Source organism: Polypterus senegalus, chromosome 4 (assembly GCF_016835505.1).
Source record: "Polypterus senegalus isolate Bchr_013 chromosome 4, ASM1683550v1, whole genome shotgun sequence".
NCBI lineage: Eukaryota > Metazoa > Chordata > Cladistia > Polypteriformes > Polypteridae > Polypterus > Polypterus senegalus.
In genome coordinates this window covers 51,132,605-51,159,476 of record NC_053157.1, presented here as the reverse complement: position 1 = coordinate 51,159,476, position 26,872 = coordinate 51,132,605, and the positions used below count along the sequence as shown (strand labels likewise).

General features: G+C 36.4%; 1 protein-coding gene across 1 annotated transcript in view; it reads left to right on the top strand.

Annotated features, from left to right (window-relative positions):
• Positions 1-26,872, top strand: part of LOC120527329 (terminal uridylyltransferase 7-like) — a 118,915-nt gene that overhangs the window by 13,632 nt on the left and 78,411 nt on the right. Inside the window, exons 4-13 of the mRNA XM_039750608.1 lie at positions 2,986-3,102; positions 7,471-7,648; positions 7,782-7,870; positions 8,068-8,119; positions 8,574-8,643; positions 13,689-13,815; positions 14,791-14,910; positions 18,766-18,900; positions 20,390-20,570; positions 24,166-25,187. Coding sequence (XP_039606542.1) covers positions 2,986-3,102; positions 7,471-7,648; positions 7,782-7,870; positions 8,068-8,119; positions 8,574-8,643; positions 13,689-13,815; positions 14,791-14,910; positions 18,766-18,900; positions 20,390-20,570; positions 24,166-25,187 — 2,091 coding nt within the window. The remainder of the gene's footprint in view (positions 1-2,985; positions 3,103-7,470; positions 7,649-7,781; positions 7,871-8,067; positions 8,120-8,573; positions 8,644-13,688; positions 13,816-14,790; positions 14,911-18,765; positions 18,901-20,389; positions 20,571-24,165; positions 25,188-26,872) is intronic.

The following is a 26,872-nucleotide window of genomic DNA, read 5'->3' as shown; positions in this document are numbered from 1 at the left end:
GTTTAAATGTTCATCTGTCAGTCTTGTTCTGAATTTTGATTTCATAACATTCATGTGAGAAAAGGCAGACTCACAGAGGTATGTAGACACAAACAAAGACATTTTCAGAGCTGCTTGGTGAAGATTCTTAGTTCTCTGATTCTACTAAGCTCCAGAAATGCTGAGAATGCTATGGGGACTTTAACTGCAGATTATTTTGAAGGTTTACTAATGTATAAAATCCAATGTCTGTATGTATGTCTGTCCACTTTTCACGAGAGAACTAGTTAACGGATTTAGATCTGTTTTTTTTCTATGCTTTTGTTGAAGATTCAGGTTGATTTTGTGACTTCTCTCATTAAACTATGTATCATAGTTCGCTTGTGGTACCGATTTATTTGCGTGAATCCGGAAAACACGCAGTGGGCCGAGGGGAGGGGCCTTCCTCACTCACTCGCCAGCTTCGGGATGTGTTGCTTAACTCCGCATGCTAGTGAATGAGAGAACAATTGAATTCAACTTTGTTTAATAATTAAAATAAATTGATACTTAGGGCTTGATTGTGGATCGTGATTTTGTGTTAAATGGATCATGATATAATTTTTTGGAAAGATCGCCCACCCCTAATTTGACTAATCAATTTTTCAAATTTATGTTGGATTCATTAACCCCTTTGTTGGAGACCCCTGCTCTATATACACAGAAGCAAGATTTAATCTAGAGTGGAGTATGTAAAGTGTATGAATGAATCAGTGTATTTTTTTCACAGATTTTACCATACAGGTTGCATTTATCATAAGCTCACCAGACAAAAAGTCACACCAGGCTAACTCATATGTAATATCCTGTAACTCCTCCATAAGAATGAAGAATGGCTGCAGTTCATGCATGGTCTCCACCAGTTTGTGAATGTAAAAGACATCAATTTTACCAGTCCTCCAGCACAAAATTCTGCACTTCCCTGTGATTGTTTGGATGACTCCATTGGTGCTTCACTTGTTGCTTCAAATAGTCCTACAGGTATTCTATGGGATTTTGAGGACCATTTGAGATGAGAGAATGCTTTAGAATGTTCTTTGTGCCAGTCACACATAGTTCCAGCCCCGTGCATGTGACAGTTGTCATCTTGGTTTATAAGTACTGTAATCACAAAAGTTGAGGCACCTGTAAGAATTGTTTGCTGTCATAATGCATGATACATGGTGAAGGTCCATATCAGTGAGCATTGTCTTTCAGCTGTAGTTCTATCAACGATTAGCGGTTGTCTGCGATGTATGTCACTGGGCAGTATGCTTTGACATACCTGCAAAGCCAGCAACATCCTGTACATGCCAAATGCAATAATCTGTTTTTGAAAATCATTAAAGTCTGTTGTGTGACCTAGCTTTTAACTGTGTGGTAATATGTGACAAGTTCAACATTACTGTTTATCCAAGAGTTCAGGAAAAACAAGCTTAGATCAGATAATGGCACTGTAAAGTCAGTTGTTGGCCTTCAGCCCAAGTTCCTTGGTACCAGGTATACTTGTGAGCAACCTTGTGTTTGAACATGGTGTTTCTAATGTGGAACCTATGACATGGGTGGATTCAGATCAGCCAAACTGGTTCTTCTTAGTCACCTTTTTACTTCTGTCATTCCTTGTCTTAATGTTAAAGTCTTGGTGTTTCGACTACAGAATCAGTACCTTATTATTAGTGAATCTATTGCCTCTGAGAAGGCCAAATACTATATAAAGTTTTTTTTTTTTGCATAGGGTACCAAAGTGACTCAGAGTAAGACAGGCCAACCTTAATCAGAATTTAGTCAGTACTTTATATACAAGTGAATTTGACTATATCCAGCTGACATTTTCTAAATTCCCATGTTAACCCTGGTTGCTTTACTTCTAAAGAACAATTCCGCATCCTAACAGCCAAGATCTAGTTTGTCTGCATTATGTCCCATTCATGCCCAGTCTCCACCATTCAGTTTGCTGTAGATGTTCCTACTTAAGGACTCTGTGTTCAATTCTTTACTCTCCCCTCTATATGAGAACTATTTCTTAATTTTTGCTGGTCTTACATGACCTGCTTGTGTTACTGGTTGCATCATAGTAAGCACCCCTAGGAGACAACTGTGAAAACCGCCAGATATTGTTTTAGATGTTAAGGAACAACGCTTTGACCTTGGAAATGTGTTTAAATTTCTAGTAAGCAATAAATTTAGTAGTGCTTTTCGTTTAAAACGTACTGCAGGCATTATAGTCAGTGTCACAGCACTGGTGTATGAATGGATCTGTTCATCATAAGGTATGTAAACCAGTAACATAGTTTACAATAATTTCAGGAGTGACATGCAGGTTTTGCTTCTGTCAATCACATATTTAGAATATGTGTTAATTCTGTTATAGTCACAATAAAATTATTCAGTATTTACATTTACTGCTATCACAGTAGTTTTAAGCTGTTATAATCAAATGCTAATTAATTTACTGTTTTTACATTAGTAAGTCATTTTCCTCATACACAATGTCATTTCTCCTTTTTACTTGCTTTTTTGTATATGCTACAGTGTTTTTTATCCCACTTAATCTTAAAATCCAGCACCACGCTATGAATAATCTCATTTTCTACATTTTCTTTGACCAGAAGTACTATTGTAACTCTAAGCATTAATTTATTTTAAGCATTTAATTACTCAGTTTTTAAGCTTTTGGTTATTTTTATTTTTCTTTGACTGGAAAAAAAATATTTTGCCAGTGTGTAATTGTGTATGTTAGCTAGGGGGAGTGTTGTACTGTATAATTTTTTTTGTATGATTTATTTTAAAAAGTAACTATATTAACAAAGTAATTTAACCTTAGCAATTATAAGTAGTGACTTTTCACTGTGGATTAGTTTAATAGATTAATGCTAAAACAGTAATTTACCACAAATTGGTTATAAGGATGATTATCTTTTCATTTAGCACTTGAAATTATCATATTGTTAGGATAATATGCAGTTGATTATGTCATTCTTGTTTCAGCATCCACGAAATTGCCCAAATGCCAAATATAGCTGCACGCTTTGTGAGGTTTTGATTGACTCAATTTCTTTAGCACATAGGCACATTAAAGAAAAATGGCACAAGAAAAAAATTAAGGTAAGCTGTTATTTATGCATTTGAATATATAGTATTAGTAATTTGTAAAATATTTTCTACCGTTTAATAAATATTGATTTTAAAATGCTTTTGAACAAATTTACTGTGAAGCGTCGTGGTGGCAATATTTGTCTTGTAACGGTATTCATGTTTTTAATGATATTTGTGTTAGAAACCACAATAAGAGGTAGCATTCATGCACAACAGTTTTTTTTTTAATACAACTTATTGTCATCCATGTCATTATTTACATTCAAAATTACACCCGTTTAAATAATTTACGGTATATTTAATAAAACATTTTACATTAAGGACTATGTGAGAGCACGTACATTAGCACAAAATATTTACATCTATTTGTTATGTAATAGTGAATGCCTCATGTGAAAAATTATTTACCTTCTTGGGCTCATCCTTTAGTTTCTGACTGATGTACCATGCTGCTCTTGACCAACCCAACCAATCACCTTTTTTCCGGATTGTAGCATGATTTGGCTGTAGTGCCTGAGTGCTGACAGTGTCAGTGTTCTGGTAAGGACCAAAATTATTCAGTTTTACATCAGGCAGTAGTGCCTAAGTCTGGTCAACATTTTAACAAAGTATTCAAAGAATTTACCCCAGTTTCTAAATTTAACTTGGATTGAGTTTACAGTAGATTAACAGATGCAACACTAAACAAATTAAATAAGCACCAAACTACAGCCTTTTTTTCTCAAGACTGTTTTCTATACTTAAATGCATCTGACGAAAAGACTTGACCAAACTCATCATTAAATATATACAAACCAGATTCCAAAAAAGTTGGGACACTAACAAATTCTGAATAAAAACTGAATGCAATGATGTGGAGATGGCAAATGTCAATATTTTATTTGTAATTGAACATAGATGACAGATCAAATGTTTAATCCGAGTAAATGTATCATTTTAAAGGAAAAATATGTTGATTCAAAATTTCACGGTGTCAACAAATCCCAAAAAAGTTGGGACAAGTAGCAATAAGAGGCTGGAAAAAGTAAATTTGAGCATAACGAAGAGCTGGAAGACCAATTAACACTAATTAGGTCAATTGGCAACATGATTGGGTATAAAAAGAGCTTCTCAGAGTGGCAGTGTCTCTCAGAAGCCAAGATGGGTAGAGGATCACCAATTCCCACAATGTTGTGCAGAAAGATAATGGAGCAATATCAGAAAGGTGTTACCCAGCGAAAAATTGCAAAGACTTTGCATCTATCATCATCAACTGTGCATAACATCATCCGAAGATTCAGAGAATCTGGAACAATCTCTGTGTGTAAGGGTCAAGGCCGTAAAACCATACTGGATGCCCGTGATCTCCGGGCCCTTAAACGACACTGCACCACAAACAGGAATGCTACTGTAAAGGAAATCACAGAATGGGCTCAGGAATACTTCCAGAAACCATTGTCAGTGAACACAATCCACCGTGCCATCCACTTGCCAGCTGAAACTCTACAGTGCAAAGAAGAAGCCATTTCTAAGCAAGATCCACAAGCTCAGGCGTTTTCACTGGGCCAGGGATCATTTAAAATGGAGTGTGGCAAAATGGAAGACTGTTCTGTGGTCAGACGAGTCACGATTCGAAGTTCTTTTTGGAAATCTGGGACGCCATGTCATCCGGACCAAAGAGGACAAGGACAACCCAAGTTGTTATCAACGCTCAGTTCAGAAGCCTGCATCTCTGATGGTATGGGGTTGCATGAGTGCGTGTGGCATGGACAGCTTGCATGTCTGGAAAGGCACCATCAATGGAGAAAAATATATTCAGGTTCTAGAACAACATATGCTCCCATCCAGATGTCATCTCTTTCAGGGAAGACCCTGCATTTTTCAACAAGATAATGCCAGACCACATTCTGCATCAATCACAGCATCATGGCTGCGTAGGAGAAGGATCCGGGTACTGAAATGGCCAGTCTGCAGTCCAGATCTTTCACCTATAGAGAACATTTGGCGCATCATAAAGAGGAAGGTGCGACAAAGAAGGCCCAAGACGATTGAACAGTTAGAGGCCTGTATTAGACAAGAATGGGAGAGCATTCCTATTTCTAAACTTGAGAAACTGGTCTCCTCGGTCCCCAGACGTCTGTTGAGTGTTGTAAGAAGAAGGGGAGATCCCACACAGTGGTGAAAATGGCCTTGTCCCAACTTTTTTGGGATTTGTTGACACCATGAAATTCTGAATCAACATATTTTTCCCTTAAAATGATACATTTTCTCAGTTTAAACTTTTGTTCCGTGATTTATGTTCTGTTCTAAATAAAATATTAGAAGTTGGCACCTCCACATCATTGCATTCAGTTTTTATTCACGATTTGTATAGTGTCCCAACTTTTTTGGAATCCGGTTTGTATATCGTAATACAGGGTGAGCAAAAAAGAAGTACCACATTTCAAATGATTATTCTACAAAAACTCTACAAGATAAATACATTTCATTACGACACAAGAAAGACAGATTTTTTTCATTGTGTTTTAAAAATTATGTCTTCAAGGTGGTGGCCATCATTAGTGATACACTCTTCATGATGATTTCTAAACACTCGCATGACTTGTTAGCAGCAATTTCGTGGCGAATAGCATCCTTGAGGGCTTCAAGGGTTTGAGGTTGGCGTGTGTATACCTTCGACTCGAGACAGCCCCAAAGAAGAAATGACACAGAGTAAGATCAGGCGAACATGAAGGCCACCCGACATTGCCACACAGGGAGATCCACTTCCCAGGAAACATCTCTCAAAGAAACTTGCATGGATCTCCGCACTGTATGAGCTGTTGCTCCATTCTGTTCAAACCAGGCATCCACCACATCCATTTCTTCCAGTTGGGGCCACAAAAAGTTGTCTAGCGTTTCAATGTAGCATTCTGAAGTGATGGTGACTGTTGCTCCCCCTTCTCAAAAAAAGGGCCTGCAATGCCAAATACTGCAATGGCTCATCATAACACACTCTCTGTGCAGGGGTGTCTAAGTTCATGTGGGTTGGTTTCAGTCCAATAGTGAAAGTTTTGTTTATTTACACAACTATTCAAATGGAACTGTGCCTCATCGCTGCACATGTCAATGGATTTCAGTGAATGGTTTACAGAATGTACAACTCTCTACAGGTCTCCCACAGCCTCTCTTTGTGACTTCCATCATTTTGTATGGATGAAAATTTAAGGTCATCTTGCAAAATCCTCCTCAAAGATGTGTTGGAAATGCCTAAGGCTGAAGCATGTTTGCACACTGAATGTCTAGGACTGCAAAATTGGCGCCCTCATAACTTGGATGTTTTGATGCATTTGTACAGTCTGAGGACGGCCTGGTGATTTTCTGTTCAATGTTGTACCCATCTGTCTAAATTTAGCCACCCACTGAAGAATTATTTTCTGATTTGGGACAGCACAGTTAGGAAGAATGCTGAAGTACGTTCGGAAGGCACATTGTTTAGTGATGATGAATTTTAATGTTTTTGAAGAACACTTCAACAGCCAAAGCACGGTGCGCACCAGACCAAGGCATGTTGCCGACTGAAAACTACAAGAGATCTCCTATCAAAGGACCCCTGACCCCAACACATTCAGCTGCTTCTACCTTGCGCAATGACCTTGAGAAATGGGGTACTTTATTTTGGCTCACCCACTGCATATTGTAAGGCATGAGGAAATTAATTTTCAGTCATTACATGAGGGGATACAAAGTAATTTCAAAAAGTTAGACATGGAACCCTTATTTTTGTTTTGCATATACCCTTTCCATGAATAAATTTACTATTTCACTTTAATATGCTTTTGTATATAATGAAGAATAGAAAAATAGAAGACACAGTAAGAAAATAAAATAAGTCAACATTAATTAACATAGAATAAGAGTAAGGTTTGATGGCCAGGGAGGACAGAAAAAAAAAAAAACTCCAGTATATTTACTTGTGGTATAGACATTAATAAGTCATGTAGCATGAAGCCCAACTAATCAATTTATATGAAACACCAGGTAGTGTAATTTTGTTTACTTCACTACAGTTCTACATTGAGTTCCTAGAATGAAAGTGGAAGGCAAGAAATTTGAAGGGTTTTACTTATAATGTTACATGATTTAAAATTATTGTAGGAAACCAGAACCTATCTAGTGATTGTTTGCTTCTTAGCCTGTTAAACATGAAATGGGGAGAGATGAGGGGGAGCAGTGTTTGAGGTCCATATGGCAAAAAAATCAGGTTGTGAAAGGAGCAATTAAATTGCTTGATATTGTTATTATATTTATAATTATATTGCTCTATATTCTGTTATGTTTTTCTAGCAAGTAATGCAGCTTTGAAATACAAGTATTTTCCTGAAAAAAGTGACTTAACCTTTCCCTTGAAATTTTTAGGAAAAACGTGAAGAGGAGCTGCTCTCCTCTCTACCTTTCCCTGATGCATCCCAAATAAAATGCATAGGTGATGCCATTAAAAAAGTAGTAGATGAACATGGGTTGAGTCATGAAGATGTAAAGAAAAGACAAGAAATTGTTGCATCAATGGAGAAAACAATAAAGTGTCTCTTACCAGGTATATTGTTCTGTTTTATACATTCTTTAGTAGTTTAGTTTTCAGTTTTATTAGCTGTATACCTCTTATATGGTATCTAAAATAATTGAAAGTGTTTTCACCATTTTAATATTTTTATTTCTTATATTTACAGATTGTTCACTTAGAGTAAATGGTTCTTCTTGCTCGACATTTGGCTTTAAGGATTCTGATATTAATATTGACATTCAGTTTCCTGCTCATGTAAGTAAGCTAAAATTAATTACTATTTTAGTTACCTTGAAGTTTTATTTCTTTTTCTGTAATCTCAGATGTACTGTTAATTCACATATAAAAATTAACGACTGGTGAGTAGGTTTTGTGTTTTATTTTAATTAGATGAAGTTTCATTTGTTTTAAACTTTTCATTAGATTTATCCAATCTTTTATCTTTTTTTCAGATGCATCAACCAGATGTTCTTTTATTAGTTCAGGAAAGCCTTTCTAAAAGTAGTAAGTTCAGTTATCATGTTTTAATTATCTTTCTTTATTAACTTTCTGAATGAGGGGTAGTATGTCAGGGCACTATTTAGGTCTGCTTCATTACCCACCCAAGAGTTCTCCAGAGGTTTTTTTGTGTTGTTTCCGGTTACCTTATGTTGAGTTTGTTTTTTATGTGTAGATGTAGATTTTTACTAGATAAACTGATTTTTATAAAGCATTCCAGAGACACACGTTAATCTGCAAATCTCTATTGTCTTATTAGTCTTATTATAAGTGTGTTTGGTTTCTGATACTACTTGGAAGAGGCTTCAGTCTTCTACAACCCTGTGATGGTGTGGGTGTGTTTAAGAAAATGAATAAACAATTTATGGAAATGAAATGAATACATTTTAAATTGATTAAAATTTAACTGTAAAGGCACTTTGTTAAATTATATATAAAACCAAGACTTATTTGTTTTCAGCTTCCTTTATTGACCTTGAGACAGATTTCCATGCTAGAGTACCTGTTGTGGTATGCAAAGAGAAAGAAAGGTCAGTAGTTCCTATTTAAATTATATTTTATTATCCCATCTTTTTTTATATATTCTCTTACATTTCAGACATTTTCAGTGATATATCCGCTAATAATTTACTAGTTATTGCAGGTCAAATATGATGTCTCAATGTAAAATATGTATGTCTTTATTTTAAATTAATTTAACAAACAAAAAAAACTCTTCAGCCTCTTTATCCCAATGCAAGGTTGCAGGGGACTGCAGACTTCCCTAGCGGCACTGGGTGCAAGGCAGGAAGCAGTCCTGGACATGGAACCATTCTATCATAGGGGCATCTCACAAAAGATTCTTATATACCAGTGTACTATTATTGAAGTTTTGTCTGAAAAAATAAATGATTACGGGTATTTCAACAGTACAGTCTTGATAGACACCTGGATCTGTTGTTGATTTTATTTATTGCCATGCTCTTAGTTGATTTGTTGGTATCACAGTAAAGTCTCTTTATGCTAATTAACCAAACTAGCCAACCCGCGGTGTACCATACGCCGCATAATCAGGCCGGTTTTTTAACAATTTTTAAGCACAGGGAGAAAATTTAACATTTGCAAAATCGGTAATGTAATAAATCAGCAAGAAAAGCAACATTGCAACAATGCACGGAACGACCCAACACACAATCGTCCGTGCGGCGTAGCGAGGTGGGAGGGGGTGTATACAAAGTGCAGGAGCATCTAAGAAGACGCATGTTTGTCGCGGATGCGAATTGCTGTATGTTGCGTGTAAAACACTTTGCTATGCTGCACGCGGTCGTGCATCGTAACCAAAAACTTGTTTTTTAAAGACTGCTCACTTCATTGTGTTTTAACCTCAGTTGTAAAGGAATATTTTAATGATCCCATGGGATACCCCTCGCAAACAGTTTTACACGCTGCATATGGCGTTTCACCTCAGCGAGAAACATGCCTCTATTAACAGTCAATGTGTGGGAGAGGGGTGTGTACAAAGGGTAGGGACGAAAACAGTGGGAGCGTATGAGTCGCACTTAGTGGCAATTCCACGGTTTGCAGCCCGAATGCTGAGCCTCAATACACTTTTGATTTCCGGATCGTCGCTAGTAGATAAGTCCACCTCATCCGGTCTCTTAGACCATTCGTACTCTGGTTGTAATAGGAAATTCGGGCTTTGTATCCAAGTTTTACTTTTGATAAAGCTTTCTATTGTCAAACCTCTTGATGCCTGATCCGCAGGATTTTGCGCAGATGCAACGTATCTCCATTGCGAAGGTTGCGTGTGCTCTCTTATCACTGCGATTCTGTTGGCAACAAAGGTTTTGTAGCGTGCACTTTCATTTGCTACGTACCTTAGTACTGTCCAAAAGATTGACTCTTGTAGGGGAATCTGCAGTTCTCGTTTTAACATTTTGTCCATTTTGACTGTAATCACTGCTGCTGTAAGTTCCAATCTTGTTATAGTGACAGATTATAGTGGTGCCACTCTTGATTTCCCCATTAGAAATGAACAATGTCTCTCGTTTTCTTTGTTAGTCAAAAGAAGGTAGGAAACAGTGCCGTACCCGTTTTCTGATGCATCTCCAAAATGATGCATTTGTGCGGTCACGCCTAGACACACACTCAATCTCATGCATAATTATTTATTGAATGGTAAACACTTCTGGAAAGACACGGTTGTCTAAAACAGGTTAGTGTGAGAATACAACAGTAAGTGAATGAAAAGATGGAACTCTGGAGAGAGCAAAATACAACACAATAGTACAAACGCCGTATAATTATTTATTGATGGTTGAACACTTTTGGAATGACACAGGGACACCCCTCGGAAACTGTTCTACACGCCACATACAGCGATTCACATCTGTGACATGATTTTTCCTAGATGGTCCTGTCGCGTCCATCCTCGCACTCGAAGCATACACACTGCCTGCTCATGTGCCCGGTCGCAGCGCGCCCAGCCTCGTTCTCGAAGCATACACACCGCCTGGTTATGTGTCCGCCGCAAGAGAAACTCACGGAGAGCCCACCAGCTGCCTGTGTGTGTGCCTCTGTGTCTCTGGCGCGGCTTTCTCTTGCGCTGCCTCTGTGTGAACCGGTCAGGCACAGAGAAGGTCAGCTGCTGACAGAGTGTCTCGACTGTTGCAGGGCCTGCATTGGTGAAGCAGGTGAGACGGTAATGAAACAGAGGCACAGGGATTATTGGTTTTTAAAGACTGATTCCTTCATTGTGCTTTAACCTCAGTTTTAAAGGATTGTTTTAAGGATCCCATGGGATACCCCTCGCAAACCGTTTCACATGTTACATATGGCGATTCACCTCCGCGAGAAACATGCCTCTATGAACAGTCAACGTAGCTCGGAGGTACATGACATTAACCTGACCTGCACTGCATGTGGCCTCTACGACAGCCGAACATAAATGACGGCATTTTTTCTGTGTCGTCGCGTCCGAGTTGGTGGGCGTGGCCCTGCGACTTGTCGTCGTATCCAATGGTCTTGGAGTTGGTGGGCGTGGCTCCTTCCTGCGTGCGCCATAGGTGTCTCGCTTGTCGGCAGCTTAGTGAATCCACGCCCCTTCCGGCCTTTTCATGGTTGTCTTGCCTTAGTGAATTATATATATAGATATTTGCTTATTTTATGCTACACAGCAGCATATGAATAGCATCAATGTTAGGCGAAACTCAACTTTTTTCTAGCTGCAGATAATTTTTTACTTGTATTATCTTATCTACCAACACATATTTGCCTTTACTTGATTATTTAGATATTCAGATTATCGTGCTTTATTTTTATGCATATTCCTTAAATACATGAAAAACGTAAATTCTATTGGTTGTATGAACACCATTTCTGGTTGTGTCATACAGATTTGACATCCTTTTTCTATCATGACATTTGGATATTCAGGATTTATACTTTTGTATTAATATTTGCTCTTATATTTCCTAATTCTGTTTGTGAATTAAGTGAATTCTTCGCTCATTATAATAGGCTTAATTCTTAAATCTGTGAATCTGAAATCCTTAATATTGCAACTATAAAATATTCCCATGGAAACAAAGAAGTCAGATTGCTTAGTTGGGGACTAATGTGAAATAGGAATAACATTAAATTATTATTATTATTTTTTTTTTTTTTTGCACCAGCAACAACTGCTTTTGAATCAAATCAAATTTAACAATTTACGTAATGTGCTAGACCCTAATATTTACAAAGGACAACAAAAGAGAAATTTAATAGTTTAATGATGTAATCCCTACAGCCTTTCCAAGGTCTGCCACAAGTCTTCTTCAGCACGTTTGAAACCGTTTTGTCCAAATCCTTAAAAAGTAGACAGAATTGGCAAATTCTAATGACAATCCTGAAAATCTTTTGAGTATAGAGTTGGCCCATTGTCTAATGACAAGGAAAGAATCTATAGTTTCTGCTGAACCACACTTTGACACCCGCACCCCCCCGCCTCTCCTGATCTGACTCTAAGTAACAGCGACAGCATAAATTCACGCCCGATCTGACACTGTTTGTTTTCAAATAATATTGCATTAGTGTGATGATGTTTTCTGATTAATTTTATACCCAATGTCCCAAAAGTTTGCTCGCTCTTTTTTTTCTCCGTGCTGCGTTGACATTGTGCACCTGAAGGAGTGAGCTTATTCAGTGCAGCAGGAACACTCAATAAAACTGAATAAAAAAAATAAAGTGACGGTGAGATACGAAGAAGGCAGATTCACCAGCTTTTGTGTGTCAGCTTTTATCCCTCCAGATCAGAGAATGTCCAGTTCCATTGCCTCAAAACATCACTCACATCTACAGTTACTCCCAGTTTCAAATAAAAACTAACTGTCAAATCCCTAGGGCGGTGTATGTATGGTGATCATGAGTGAGAGAATAAAAGTGAAAAAAAGGTAACTTTTACAAGTACAGAACTATAAATGTACACGGTCTGGTACAGACGCAAACCAAATGTATGTGTATACTGTATAATATTAACAATAAGAGCAGCTCACTACTGCAAACAGCAAATATAGAAATCCGTCAGGATCGAACTGGGGACTCTTGATTACAAGTCGGCAAATCTTACCGCTACGCAACAGAAGCTGTTGTATCGTCCTTGAACCTTTTGTGAAAGTGTTTATTTGATCTTTGGACTTCAGGCTTCACACATTCTATAGTTTATGCCTACATTTTGTAACATTTATTACTAAAATATGAAAAAGTTTCTGTTTTAGCAACAAGTTTACACAGATTACTGTAGAAACTGAACACACATGAAATGCATGTGTTTAAAATAATGATCTATTATTTCCACTCTAAAACTCCAGCAGTTCACTCACTCACAGATAATCAAACAAGGCATGAGCTGGGAGAATTTTCTGAATTTTCTGCAATGGTGGGGGGATGGAATAGCCATCTACTTGCTGCTTGTCTTAATCGGCACATTTATAGGACAAAAGATGCTGATGGACAGGTGTGAACGGATTTAAGGTGGGCCGGATTTACGAGTTTTCTCATAGGCTCTGGTAATTCTAGTGTTAAATGTGTGCAGGGAGCAAACCTGGCTCGTCTAGTAACATCACAAATGCACAAAGTAGATTGAGCAGTGACGTAAAAGTTTAGGTGAAGCGCACTTACAGTACTTGTGTGAAAGTTCTGTACATGACTGATACAGCTCCATGATGTTACACTGACCTTGCAAAGCATCATGGGGCGTTGGGAAAATAATTTTGTCTAAGCCGGCTGCATGGTCAATTTTCAGGAAAATATTCATTTAACAAGGTCACTGGTGAAAAACGCTTTGGTCCATTTTGCCAGAAACACTAGTCATTACCAAAGGAGTCATTGTTAAAATCTTCCTAGCCAGTAGATTAAGTTCTCAAAAAGTAATATGAACTATCAGTGTTTTTCTGTATTTTTGCAATGATAATTTTCTCACCATAAGGCTATTTTATTATTATATAAAATAAATAATATATCTTCTTTTATAATGAAGTTAAAGTTACTGTAATATTTTGATTTATCTTTTTTGCAAATCAGAGTTGTGATTTTACTTGTAATTCTTTAACTACAGCAATCTGCTTTGTAAAGTGAGTGCAGGGAATGAGAATGCTTACCTCACAAGTGAACATTTGGCTGCCCTTGCAAAACTTGAACCTTGTACTACTCCACTGGTTGTAGCCTTTCGATACTGGGCCAAGGTAATTTTAATACTTTTTACTATATTTGTCAAGAGAAGTTAAAGTTCACTTTATTAACCTAATACATTATTCTTTTTAAGACTGATTGATCTATAGTGTTGATGAGGGTGCTATTGAGAGTGAAATTATTTGAGCCTTATATCCATAATTTTGTATATGTGGTCAGCACCACAAAATTGAAAATATTGAAACTTTCATTAAGGCCTGTTAATGTCAGAAATGTTCAGGTGTATAAAGAATACATGGCACTAAACAACCCATAGGTTAGCTATCACAGATGCTGCCTGGATGGATCAATTGGGGCCAACAAAATCAGTATCATTGGATAACGTTCTTCAGAGCAATGATTAGACAGTTTCTGCACTTAATTTGAATGGAGAAGAAAAAGATACAACCCTTGAAGGAGATTCACTATAAAAGCAGCTCCATCTTGGCACTTTTGTTATGATTAATTTTTATAAGCAGTTACTACTTATGGTCTTTTATTTATTTATTATTCATATGCTACTGTTTGCAATAAGGTGTTTTAACATAAACAAGCATTGTTTGTTTACGTAAAAAATGTGCACAATTTGTTTAAATGGAAAAGTGCTTGATATTTCCAAATATTGTATATGCTGCTGCTTTGGTAGTAAAATGATTTGTACTTTTTAAATAAAACCTTTTCACTGTTCAAGTACCAATCTTACTGTATTTAAATAAATGTGAAAAATGGTTAAAGAAAAATACAACTCTCCTTTCACCCGCATTAATCCACCACCCCCCATTATCCAAATAAAATGAACTTTTTTCTTGTTTTGCTGAATGTCACACATTACTATTCTAAAACTTAATGATTGAAATTCTTAAAATACATCCTGTACAGTGTCTTGCAAAAGTTATGTTTCAAAAAACTTTAAAAAGTTATTAGGTTTCAAATGAAATTAGGGTTATGTTCTTTAATTATTTGCTTTTTTTTTTTTTACTTACATTCAGATATGCCATATTGATTATCCAGAAGAAGGAGGATTGCCACCCTATGTGTTTGCACTAATGGTGATTTACTTCCTCCAGCAACGTAAAGAGCCAGTGTTACCTGTATATTTAGGATTATGGGTAAGTGAGTTAATTTCTCACTAATGAGAAACTTTTATTAAACAGCATTTATTAACAATGAAAATGCTCATCTTTATTAAAGTTACTATAGCATCATGGGTAGAAATAATAATAGTACATGCTATTGTTTGTTACAGTCTCTTCCCAGAATCGTGACAATGTATAATGATACCTTATACAGTAATCCCTCCTTGATTGCGGGGGTTGCGTTCCAGACCCCACCGCGATAGGTGAAAATCCGCAAAGTAGAAACCATATGTTTGTATGATTATTTTTATATATTTTAAGCCCTTATAAACTCTCCCACACTGTTTATAAATATTCCCCGCACAGTTATACAGCATAAGCCCTTTGTGTTCCCTTACATTTTAGGTAAGATTCATTGAAATTATGTATGTAAACACACTGTTTATATACAGTAAAACCTAAATATTGTATTAAAGATATCGAGTGTCTCCGATATCACATATGTTACAGCCATTACGATAGACAGGCCACCAGCAATAAATACGTACAATGCAAGAAAAATTGTATCAGTAAATGTGTGTACAGTGACATTAAATGCACGTACATGTACTAAGTACTGTAAGTAGAAAATTAATTATGGTTACTCACCAACAATGACAGACACGATGACTTGTCTGAGTTTAGTTTTACTGCACAACCAAGGAGAGCGTTACAGCCCTTCTAAAGAAGCCTCTTCTGGCGACTGTGTAGCACCACAGTTGTTGTTCTAACCGGCAGTCTTCAATCCAAATCCCTAAAGCAGATTCCATCCAGACTACTGCCTTATTACATCCACTTACAACTTGTTTTGCACCCTGGTTAAAAGGACACTGCGGCCGTAGATCTTATATTCCTTTCCTACTTTTTAAATAAAAAGAATCGTAGCCTCAGCGGTGTAGCTTTTCCCTTCCTTCAACATATCCAAAACGTTTACCTTTTTGGCAATCGTTAACATCTTCCGCTGGTGCTTGGGCACGGCCAATGAAGCAGGAGCAGATCATTTTGGAGCCATAATGAAGGGCTTGACTATGCACAAAGATAAACACAAAAGAGCACAAAAGTTAACTCTTTACACAGCAAAACACGTTGATGCTGAATGAGCGAGACGAGACTTCCTGGTTAACGCCGCGGAATCGAATTCAGCGCTCTGTCGCTGAGCCATTCAGCACACAGGAACTTAACTGTGTGCTCTGATTGGTTAGCTTGTCAGCAATCCACCAATAGCGTCCCTTGTATGAAATCAACTGGGCAAAACAACTGAGGAAGCATGTACAGGAAGTAAAAAGACCCATTGTCCGCAGAACCCGCGAAGCAGCGAAAAATCTGCATTATATATTTAAATATGCTTACATATAAGATCCACGATAGAGTGAAGCCGCAAAAGTCGAAGCATGATATAGCAAGGGATTACTGTATATATCTTAAAAGCTGCCATTGCTGCCTTAATAAAGGAACATATGCTGAGATATCCCCAGACTTTTAGCTTTTCTTATTTAAATTTGCAACATTTTCAAAGTGGAATATTGCAGCTAATCTTTAAGTGGCATCTTCATCTGTCATAAACATACACATCCTGCAAGGAATAAGGTTTTCATTATATCCTTAGTAGCCAAAAGTGTAACCTTGTATCTCAGCCTATGTGTCCCCTGTAATTCTTATATTTTCCTGGGTTTCCTCTAAGTCTGAGCAACCAGCATGCTCCTGTGTTTCAAGTAGCCACACATTTTGCCAACAGCCTAAGCCACACCACCTAATTTTTTCAAGCAATTTCTGGCAAAAGAACACATTTAAGGTTTAAGATGCAGCACATTTTCCAAGCAGCTGCAATCTGTATGTTTGTTTTTAATATCATTCAGTTTAAATTAGCCAGCCACTTTCCTGATTTGTTTTCCCTTTTTTCCTTTCTAAACACTTTGGAGCACAACTGTTACTCATACTAATGAGTAATCACAATGCATATGCTATTAATATGCTTATTTATGCTAGCACAAGCTTATGGTGGTATGTTTTATAAAGCTTATATGGACAACCAGATGCTTGGGACACCTGTTATTAAGACAATCCTGTTTTGTTCTCATTTTCTTTACTTGCTCTGCAACATTCTGCATTCTAATATCAATCAAAGGATAAATCCAAAAAACGTGTGACATGTTTACGACTTTTTACAAATGGATCTAAAGACTGAAGAAGTGGGTGCAGGTCCCTCTTCTCAGATCCTGTTACTAGACAGTCATGACTCTGAGCATTCATGTTGTTCAACACAAACCACTTGCTCTGTTGTTGCTCCTACTCCAGCAATTGGCCACTTAACACCACTGGATCTAGTTAAACAAGTTACTACAATTAATACCTTAAAATCAAAAGAAATATATTAAAATTTGTCCATAATTAAAAGTAAGGCCATTTAAATTTTGGCTCCGTCATAGTGATAATGATAAATTTGTATACTTTTACTTAGGTAAAAACTTAAAAGAACATTATAAGTCTAGTGCTTTCATTAGAGAGCTAACATTGTGTGTCAGTCCTGAACAACAAAATTAGTAAGATGATGCCTTTATTTTTAAATTTATACCATGAGCAGGTCTATGAATAAACAACAAACTTAGCCTCTCAGGCCTTACTTGTAAAAGTTTCCAACCCTTTATTCTTCTTGGAGTTCCTTGCCTACCAAAGTGGTGCACACAACTCGCTTCTTTTCTGTCTTGCTTTTTTTGCTGTTCTTCTGTATATATTTTTTTTACCTATATGCAGTACTTTCACCCCAGATCACCTTCTGATTTTACACTTATGTATCTCTGATCATGAGGCACCATTAATCTCTGCCTATGCATCCTTTTTAGACAAGCCCTAAAATTACTTACGGATCAAGGGCAGCACTGTTCTTGTTCTAGAAACGAGCTAAAACTCACTCTAGTTACTTCCGGTGTCCCTGTGGAGTCCAGCTGGCTTCAATGGGTCAGGTGTGCAAAGCAGCCTCCTAAGTGACATACTGTTACTTATCTCATTGGATGAACAGAAATGTTCTTGCTTCTTGCTACTTCAGTCTAAACTTCTAGAACATACAGTTTGGATCCACTGTCCCCAAGTAGCTATTCTGTGCTAAAACCTCCAGTGAGTACTTGGATTTTTTTTCCTGTACTGTCTAGCCTTATTCACTCCCTAAAATATATTGTTCAAGCAACTCTTCAACCTTTAACCCAGGTTGCATGTCTTATTTTTACTCATGATCATACCTATTGCCCTTCTTGCTCAGTGTTCCACTCTTTAATAGCTGCTACATTCCCATACTGGGGCAAGAATTTCCTGTTATGAATCTATTTCATGTCTAAACATCTTTCTTTGGAAGTATCCATTGTTCAAGGAGGAAGGTTTTTAAAATATGGAATTAATAAAATAGAAAATGTATAAAGAGGCTGGACACTTTATATATTAGGTATTTATATAGATTTAAAAAAGTGTGAAATGCTTTATTGTGCAAATTTTCCTTGACATGTATCTTCCATTTTCAGTGCTAATTGTAGTATAGTGATGTAGTCTGGCAGTAACAGGTACAAGAAATAAACATATGGTACTACATATGAAACTCCAGTGTATATTAAAGAATATACAAATTCATTTCAAGGAATTTGCCAACACTCTCCAAAATATCTTAACTTCAAACTTGGAATTACTTTCCGCTAAGTTGCTTCTGTTTAAGGAAATTATATCTGTCTATCTAACTCCATTGTAAACATTTTCCTCAAAGATTGTGATTTTATGTTCTTTTCCTAATTTTAATATTGACCAAAATAATTAAAAAACTTTAGTTTGCATTAAAAAGCGTTTTATGTGTGTTGTTTTTCCATGCAGATTGAAGGCTTCACAATGAACAAATTAAATCACTTCAAGCTTTCTGGAACAGACAGTAGCAATGTTCTCTGGGAGTATAGCCCAGCTGTTGAAGATAATACTTCTTGCTCTGATGAATTCATCAGAAGAGGAAAAGTAAAGTTGTTCTTTTTTTTTTTTGTCATCGGTATATACTATCTCTTGTTAAATGAGAATTGGAGTGTATGGCAAAGTTAGTTTTCATAGCTTTGAGTGTCAGTGGTAAGAATATGCAATAATTTTTCCAGCAGTAATACAGTAGGGTTTAGAGCCATGTAAAGTTTTAACCAGTTACTGTTGTATACTTGCTAACTTGCAAAGTATTTTACACTTTATTATAACTACATGCATGATGTTAAGTTTGTCTTATTTTTACTATTGAGTCACATAATATTCTTCTTCTAATCAGCATGGATAAATATGTAGTATGTCAGGAAACAATTAGCCGAATGGTCCAGTGTAAACCATACTTCAATACGATTCAGTTGCTTTTATTTTACTAGCTGCAACAGTAAGACAATATGAATAATGAATAGTAAGACTAAATTAATTAAGTGTCATTTGCTTTTGTTTTCATAAAACATAAACATGAAATGCAGTCAGAATTTGGTAGGAGAGGTGTTTTTCTCCAAAGGAAGTTGATTTTCCGCTTTTAATCCAATATGTCGTCTTTTTGGAGATGGGACTTTCATGACTACCGTAATTTAAAGTATTTCTTGAATATCCTATTTTAGGCTGTAGTGTGAGCCAGCTTTTGTTGTGCTGCACCATTTCTGGCATGTTTTTCACTTTTTCTCTTTACCACTTTTGTGCAGTGTATCGCCATGTTCTCATTGTAGTTCAGTCCCCACAGTCAGCTTGAGTTACCTGTTTAAGGAGCTGACATAAAAAATTGTGAATATCCAAACCACAGGGAGTACAAGTAAATTCTAAATCATTGGAAACTTTAACAAAGGACACAATTTATAAATGGAAAGACATCAACATTCTAACTTGCACAACTTAAATTGCTCATTAAATGCCGCCCCTTTAAATCATGAATATCAACCATTACTAATAGCATTCCATTTTAATTCATGTGTCTGCAGTTTACAGTACATCTTTGCTTTTCAATGTTCATCTCAAATCACTTAAGATATCAATTATTAACTTACAGGCTGATTTCTTGTCTAATGGACAAATGTACATTTTATACAGTCTCAAATGGGAAAATTATTGCAGTGTTAATCATTACATATTGTATTTCCTGAACATCACTGGGTAGCTGAACTTTTTTTTTTTTATTATTATTGTAAACCTGGCAAAACGTCTCTGCACTATAGAAGTAAACCAGGATCCTAATACTTTTGGAAAATATAAGAACAAGAGAATTTTACGTTCAATTCAATCTTTACATGTCAGACTTGAGAAAGGGCGAACATTTTTACTACATCACTATGACAGAAGCATGTGTAGAAATGTTCAAAAGTTATCATTTTTGAGTGGAAATATGTTTTTGTATTTAAAACACCTTTACATATTTTTGCTTTATTTTAAATTTTTAGGTCTCCATTTTCATTTTTCCTAAGTAACTGTTTAAATTTATATGACTGTCATTTTCTCTTAGGCATCTCTTACATTTGCAACTGGCCATAAGTGTGATGTTCCTATTGGACAGCTTTGGGTTGAACTACTACGTTTTTATTCCTTGGAATTCAACATGGCTGATTATGTCATTAGTATTCGCATTAAAGAACTATTAAGTCGTGAATCAAAGGACTGGCCCAAAAAGAGAATTGCAATAGAAGGTACAGCTGCTCAAATCTAATTCAAATCTAATTGCATTTTAAAAGACGTATATCATAATTTTTACCTGTGAAGAATCCCGACACTTGATTTTCAATTTTACTTCTTAAATGTGTGATATTTTCTTTTTTGGAGTTAGCTTCTTCCTAGATTTATTTGAGTTTCCATAAGGGCCTTCTAATTCAGCACACATATGCTCTCATTAAGTTTAGCCTAGTTTTCAAAATTAATGTAGCATGAGTGAGTGTATGGTAGTGTTTGTGTTGAACCTGCTTTGAGGAATCATACCTTTAATTTTTTTTTTCTTAATTTAGTGCAACTTTCCATAACAGTTATATTAAGTTGACTAGCAAAATACCCGCGCTTCGCAGCGGAGAAGTAGTGTGTTGAAGAAGCAATGAAAAAGAAAAGGAAACATTTTGAAAATAACGTAACATGATTGTCAATGTAATTGTTTTGTCACTGTTGTGAGTGATGAGTGTTGCTGTCATATATATATATATATATATATATATATATATATATATATATATATATAAACACACATATATACACACATATATATATATATACATACACACACACATATATAAACATATATATACATATACATACATATCTACATATATATACACACACAGCTATTTCGTATCAGTGCAATACGCTGCTTGTTAAAACGGATAACTCCCGCTCTTACGTGCAAGTCTGCGTGGATATTATGAACTATCGTATTTGTTCAAGTTCTATTTAAATTTTAAATAGAAGGAATTTTTATTTAGTCGACAGAAATATCTTTGGTAGGAATGGTAAAAACAGACAGGAATATTATTCGTGAATAAATCAACTCAAACCTTAAATAACTTAAAAGAACAAACATTCAAATTTCTTTACTCTTATGTAAATTTATATAAAAAATAAACTTAGATTTTAAATATCCCAAAAGATTTTGCTCTCCATAAAAATATATCCTTTCAAAATTATACAAATTCAAATATGAACATGCTGCATAACAAAACCTGGAAATATAAATAAAATGTGTTCCTTTCAGCAATAACAAATCAAATCATTCAGTTGTCTTTGCTCATATGTCATTTTAGAGCTGGACGCCTGGCATCTTTTTTTGGCAACAGGTTCGTTTATGTTTGGTGTGAGGTTCTGTGTTGTGGAGATTCTCAGGATGGATTGCAGGTGCTCATCAGTGAGGCGACTCCTGTGTGCTGTTTTGTTAGTCTTTATCACTGAGAAGAGCTTCTCACACAGATATGTGCTACCAAACATGCACAAGGTTCGAGCCGCATGTAGACGGACTTTTTTTGTTCTTCAAAGTCACCAAAGCGCCTGCAAACTCAGTGCTTCGGTTTATCAGCAAAGTGCGATTTGGGAACACCGTAGTGACGACTTGGTTTAACATTACTTGGCAACAGGGAAAGTTGCACTGGTGCATTTGTGTCTCCCATAAAAGCAACTTCACTTGAAATCACTTTGTGATTGTGCATGGGTAAAAACGTCCGCTGGTGTCAGATTCTTATTTAATTCTTCTGCTTTCTGTATCTTCTGCATTGCATTCAGGTCTTTCAGCCTCACTGATGAGCACCTGCAATCCATCCTGAGAATCTCCACAACACAGAACTCCCTGATGTTTTGTCTCATAGTGCCGATTAAATTCTGTAATTACAGCCACATTAGCTCCACAAATGAGACACACGGGTTCAGTAAACATATACTCAGCCTCCCATCGGTTTTTAAAGGCTCTATTTTCAGAATCAACTTTTCTCTTCAGCATCGTGTGAGCTAGCCGCAATAACTTGCAGCATCATAAGCTAGACTTGATTAACGCGGTAAGTGTTGGCAAGGCAGCTGAAGCGCTGCATTATGGGATCTGTAGTTTATTGTGTTACCAGCGCTTCATATACCCGGCCATTAATAACAATAATACAGTATATAAAATGATCTCACGGGCTGGATATAATTACACGCGGGCGGATGTGGCCCGCCCTTGAGTTTGACACATATGGACTAAATAGAACTTGAAAAGATATATTTTTTCAAATGTGATCGCGCAATTCAGATAGAGTTGACGCGCACTACAGCCTGCATGCCTCAATAAGTCATCCTCCCTCGCTCTTACTTTTTACCGTTCATCTAATGAATACACTGAGTATGGCTTTACCAAAACAATCATTGATGGCGAATAAAGTATCCATTATTCGAGTATGTAGATCGGGATATATATATACATATATATATACCCGCGATCGCAGCGAGAAGTAGTGTGTTAAAAAGCTAGAAAAGAAAAGGGAACATTTTAAAAATAACGTAACATGACTGTCAATATACAGTATTTGTTTTGTGAGTGTTACTGAGTGTTGCTGTCATCAATGATTTGATTATCATTATTTCTTTCAATCAGGTTTGTATTTGTAGGATGTGTTGTGTTCAAGTTACATTCCGTGTTTGTCAATCGCTGTAAAGATGACAGGTTTCATTCATCGATTCGTTTCTTACTGCATCAATAAACAGCTCGTCTTCTTCTTTATCCGAGACCTGACACACTGCATGCACGGGTTTTTTTTACACTGTCTTCCTTTAGCGGGACATTGACTTTTTCCACCGTGTGCTTTGTTTCCACAGTAGCAGCATTTATGAATATGCTTGTATGTATCAGACGCTTCATATTTTTGCTGCCTTTTCAATTGTGTAATTCGGTTTTGTTCAGCTCTTTGGAACTGTTGCTTTTATCTGTGCACTGCGCCAGTTCACGTGAGCCGCCGGTGTACATGCATCGAAGTTCCCAGTTGTGCTGGTGCCATCTCGTGCTATGTCCATGGCTGTATTTAATGTTACCTTAGTCCTGGCACTTAAAACTTTCTCTCGCAGTTTCGCTGAGTTTGTGCCAAACACCACGCTGACCATCTCATCTTCCTCTGCATAAGCACAGTCCTTAACCCGTGAATATTTAGTGGGAGTTTGCTATTGGATTGCCGCTGACGGACGGCCTTATATGGGCAGGCACTAAATTACAAACGCCAGCGGCAGCCTGTCTATGAATTTAATTTAAAGTGTAGGTTTACATCGTGCTTTGTTTCCGAAGTAGCAGAACTCATCAATATGGTTGTATTTGTCACTCGCTCGCTTCTTATTGTTTCGCTGCCTTCTCAATTATATAATGCATGTTTTCTTCAGCGCTTTTTGGAGGTCTTCCTGATTTTGTGTGTACTGCGTGATTACGTGTGAGGCGTGATGATGTCACACGAAACTCCGCCCCCACGGCGTTCAAGCTCATCTCCATTACAGTAAATGGAGAAAAACAGCTTCCAGTTATGACCATTACGCGTAGAATTTCGAAATGAAACCTGCCCAACTTTTGTAAGGAAGCTGTAAGGAATGAACCTGCCAAATTTCAGCCTTCCACCCACACGGGAAGTTGGAGAATTAGTGATGAGTCAGTGAGTGAGTGAGTGAGTGAGTGAGTGAGTGAGGGCTTTGCCTTTTATTAGTATAAATTATAAAAATGGATTGCTCTAAATAAGATTTCTGGAAATTAAAAGTTTTTAATGTGATTGATAAATGCAAACTGTATTTATTAATTTGTTTCAGATCCCTATTCTGTGAAGAGAAATGTTGCAAGAACACTAAATAGTCAACTAATGTATGAATACATTATCCATTGCTTTAAAACAACATACAAGTATTTTGCCTTGCCTCAGAAAAAACAAACAAAGCCTAATATACGAGATGCCAGCGATTTAGATCAAGTTGGGAACATCACATTAACATCAACAAGTGCAAAAAGTAAAAGAATAATTGAAGAAGATTTGAATGTAGCGTTGCCCCAAATAAATTTAGGGAAACTGAAATTAGACAGTAATTCAAAGACTGAACTAATTGGAAGAAATCAAACAGTTGTTCATCGTTTAACTCAGCAAGAGGAGTGTGATTATTTAATTGAAGCACAATTTCCTTTTGACAACCCAGAGGTGAATACTGTCCATGAAGATTCAGATTGTGTGATAGAAGAAGTAATGGAGAAAATGGATGATTATAAACATAGCTCTTGTGATACAGAGAGTGGAAATGAAAGTGAAAGTCTGTCAGATTGTGAAGATCATTTGAATATAGGCACAGAAGATGGGGATGATTTTGCCTTAGATGATGCAGGACAGTTAAACAATGTTGAGGACACTGGAAGCAATGACGAAGCAGAGGATTTTCCAGAGGAATTTGTTCAAGAAAAACAAAGATGCACCTCAGGTAGCAACAATTCAGAGGATTATGATGAAGACGAGGATGAAATTGCTTACCAGAGGCTACATCTGGATAGTACCAATATGGAGGAGGAAGAAAATGTGTATACTGCCTCTGGAGATGAGATCTTGTCTGAAGATGAACATGAACAAGTCACCCTTGACGTTCTTAATGCAAACCAGCAATGGGGAGAGCTGGTGAGGCAACATCAGAAAGGTCCCAGTGAAACTGATGTTGTACCAATTATTACAAACAATGTTTCTAACCAAAATGATATGGACAATACGCTTGAAAATGGGCCCTTTTCTGCAAAAACTGCACACATAGATGATCTGTTTTATGTGTTCAATAGGTTTGAATTCACAAAAGGCAAGGTAAGGATTGAATTATTGTGTTTAGTTTTTTTTTTCAGATTCCCAGTAAACAAGCAAAACATCCTTAAACAGAGACAAGATGCCTTCTATAAAAAAAAATCAAGGATCCACATTTGAACCTAAATAGGTCCTGTGCTAATTTTAACAATCATATGACATTTTTCAGTTTAGTAAGATTAGAGGCTTCCTTGTAGTTCTTGCACACTTTAAAATATATTTGAACGTTTGTCTTAATTTCAAAACCTACTTTGGCACATGTACATTGTATACCGTGTTCTCTCTGAAGCTAAAGTATATTGTATGTATTGTAAAGCTTTACTGCTTTGAAAACTGTAACCAATGTATGCCACACCGACAAAAAAATATTTTGTACCTTTTTTTGGTTTTGTATTTTCTTTAAAAGACACAAGAATACTGAATTTGATTCCTGTGCTTAAAAATAGGAAGTGCAGAACAATGTATATGTTACATTGCAAAGTATCCAATCAACATTTTTAATGTATGTGCTTAAATGAAAAATGTTGAAAACAAAAGTTTTAGGTGTCTTCCAGCCTTGCACACTGGTTAGTGTATTTGGCATATTTTCTTCAATTCATTAAATTTTATAAGAACAATACTTATAGACATTTTATATTGTTCCACACATGATTTATGTGGTTAAATGTTGGAACTGTGCCTACGCCACTTAAGGACTGTCATGTTCTTAGTTGGTTACAGTGTGGCCCAGTGCTTGAGACTGTTGGCCTACTGAAAAGTGAATCTTCTTCCAAGCTAGTGGATTTTCAGGATATTGAAAAAAGTTTCCCTGCCATTGTTTTACAATACTGTGCTCTTTCCATTTTTTCCTACCAACTTTTAACATGTTTTGTGGAGCACATTCCCACCTTGAATGCAAAACACTTCTGAATTTTCACCAACAAATTAACTACTCATTTTTAAGACTTTAAAAACTATTTTTGGCTGGTTCCGTTTAATGGTTTCTGGCAAACATGTACTTTAAGATGATTGTAAGTAACGAGTTATTTCTTCCTACACTTTTAATAGTGCTGAGCAAAACGTTTGATAGAGTTTATTAGTAGACTTTTTTCTGTTGTGAATCATTTACATCTACATCTTAGGCCTTAGTTTGTTGACCATTCAGAGATTTCACTCAGAAGCCTGCTTGATGAGAGAATGTTGAGGTCTGTTTTAAGTGGAGCAAATATGGCAGAAGGCATTGAAAAGAGCACTAGTTTGTGATGCACCCAAGAAAGCTTTGGCCACTCTAGATGAATTATATACATTCCATAAGACAATGGAGAAAAATACAGATAAATAATTACATTTTCAGTCTTAGGTTGGAGCAGGAAATACTGATAAAAATCCTACATTAAAGCATTATATTGACATTTCTATATGAAGATGCTTTTCTGTAGCCTGGTTTGAAATAATTGTAAAGGTTCTAGGCAAAATTTATTAAGTCAATTAGAGAAATTCAGGAGCATATCTTGGCAGTATGTAAGAGACCTCTTGAGCAGATTCATATTTCCTTAATTCAGTGACTCTAAATGTACAACTATCGTCACAATCCACATGCTTATAAACAAAAAACAAGCAAACAAAAAAAAAAGTTTTGGTGCATTTTATTCAAAGCTTGGTTGTCAGTCTGAGAGAATTTGCGCAGCTACAACTTTACATTCATTCAC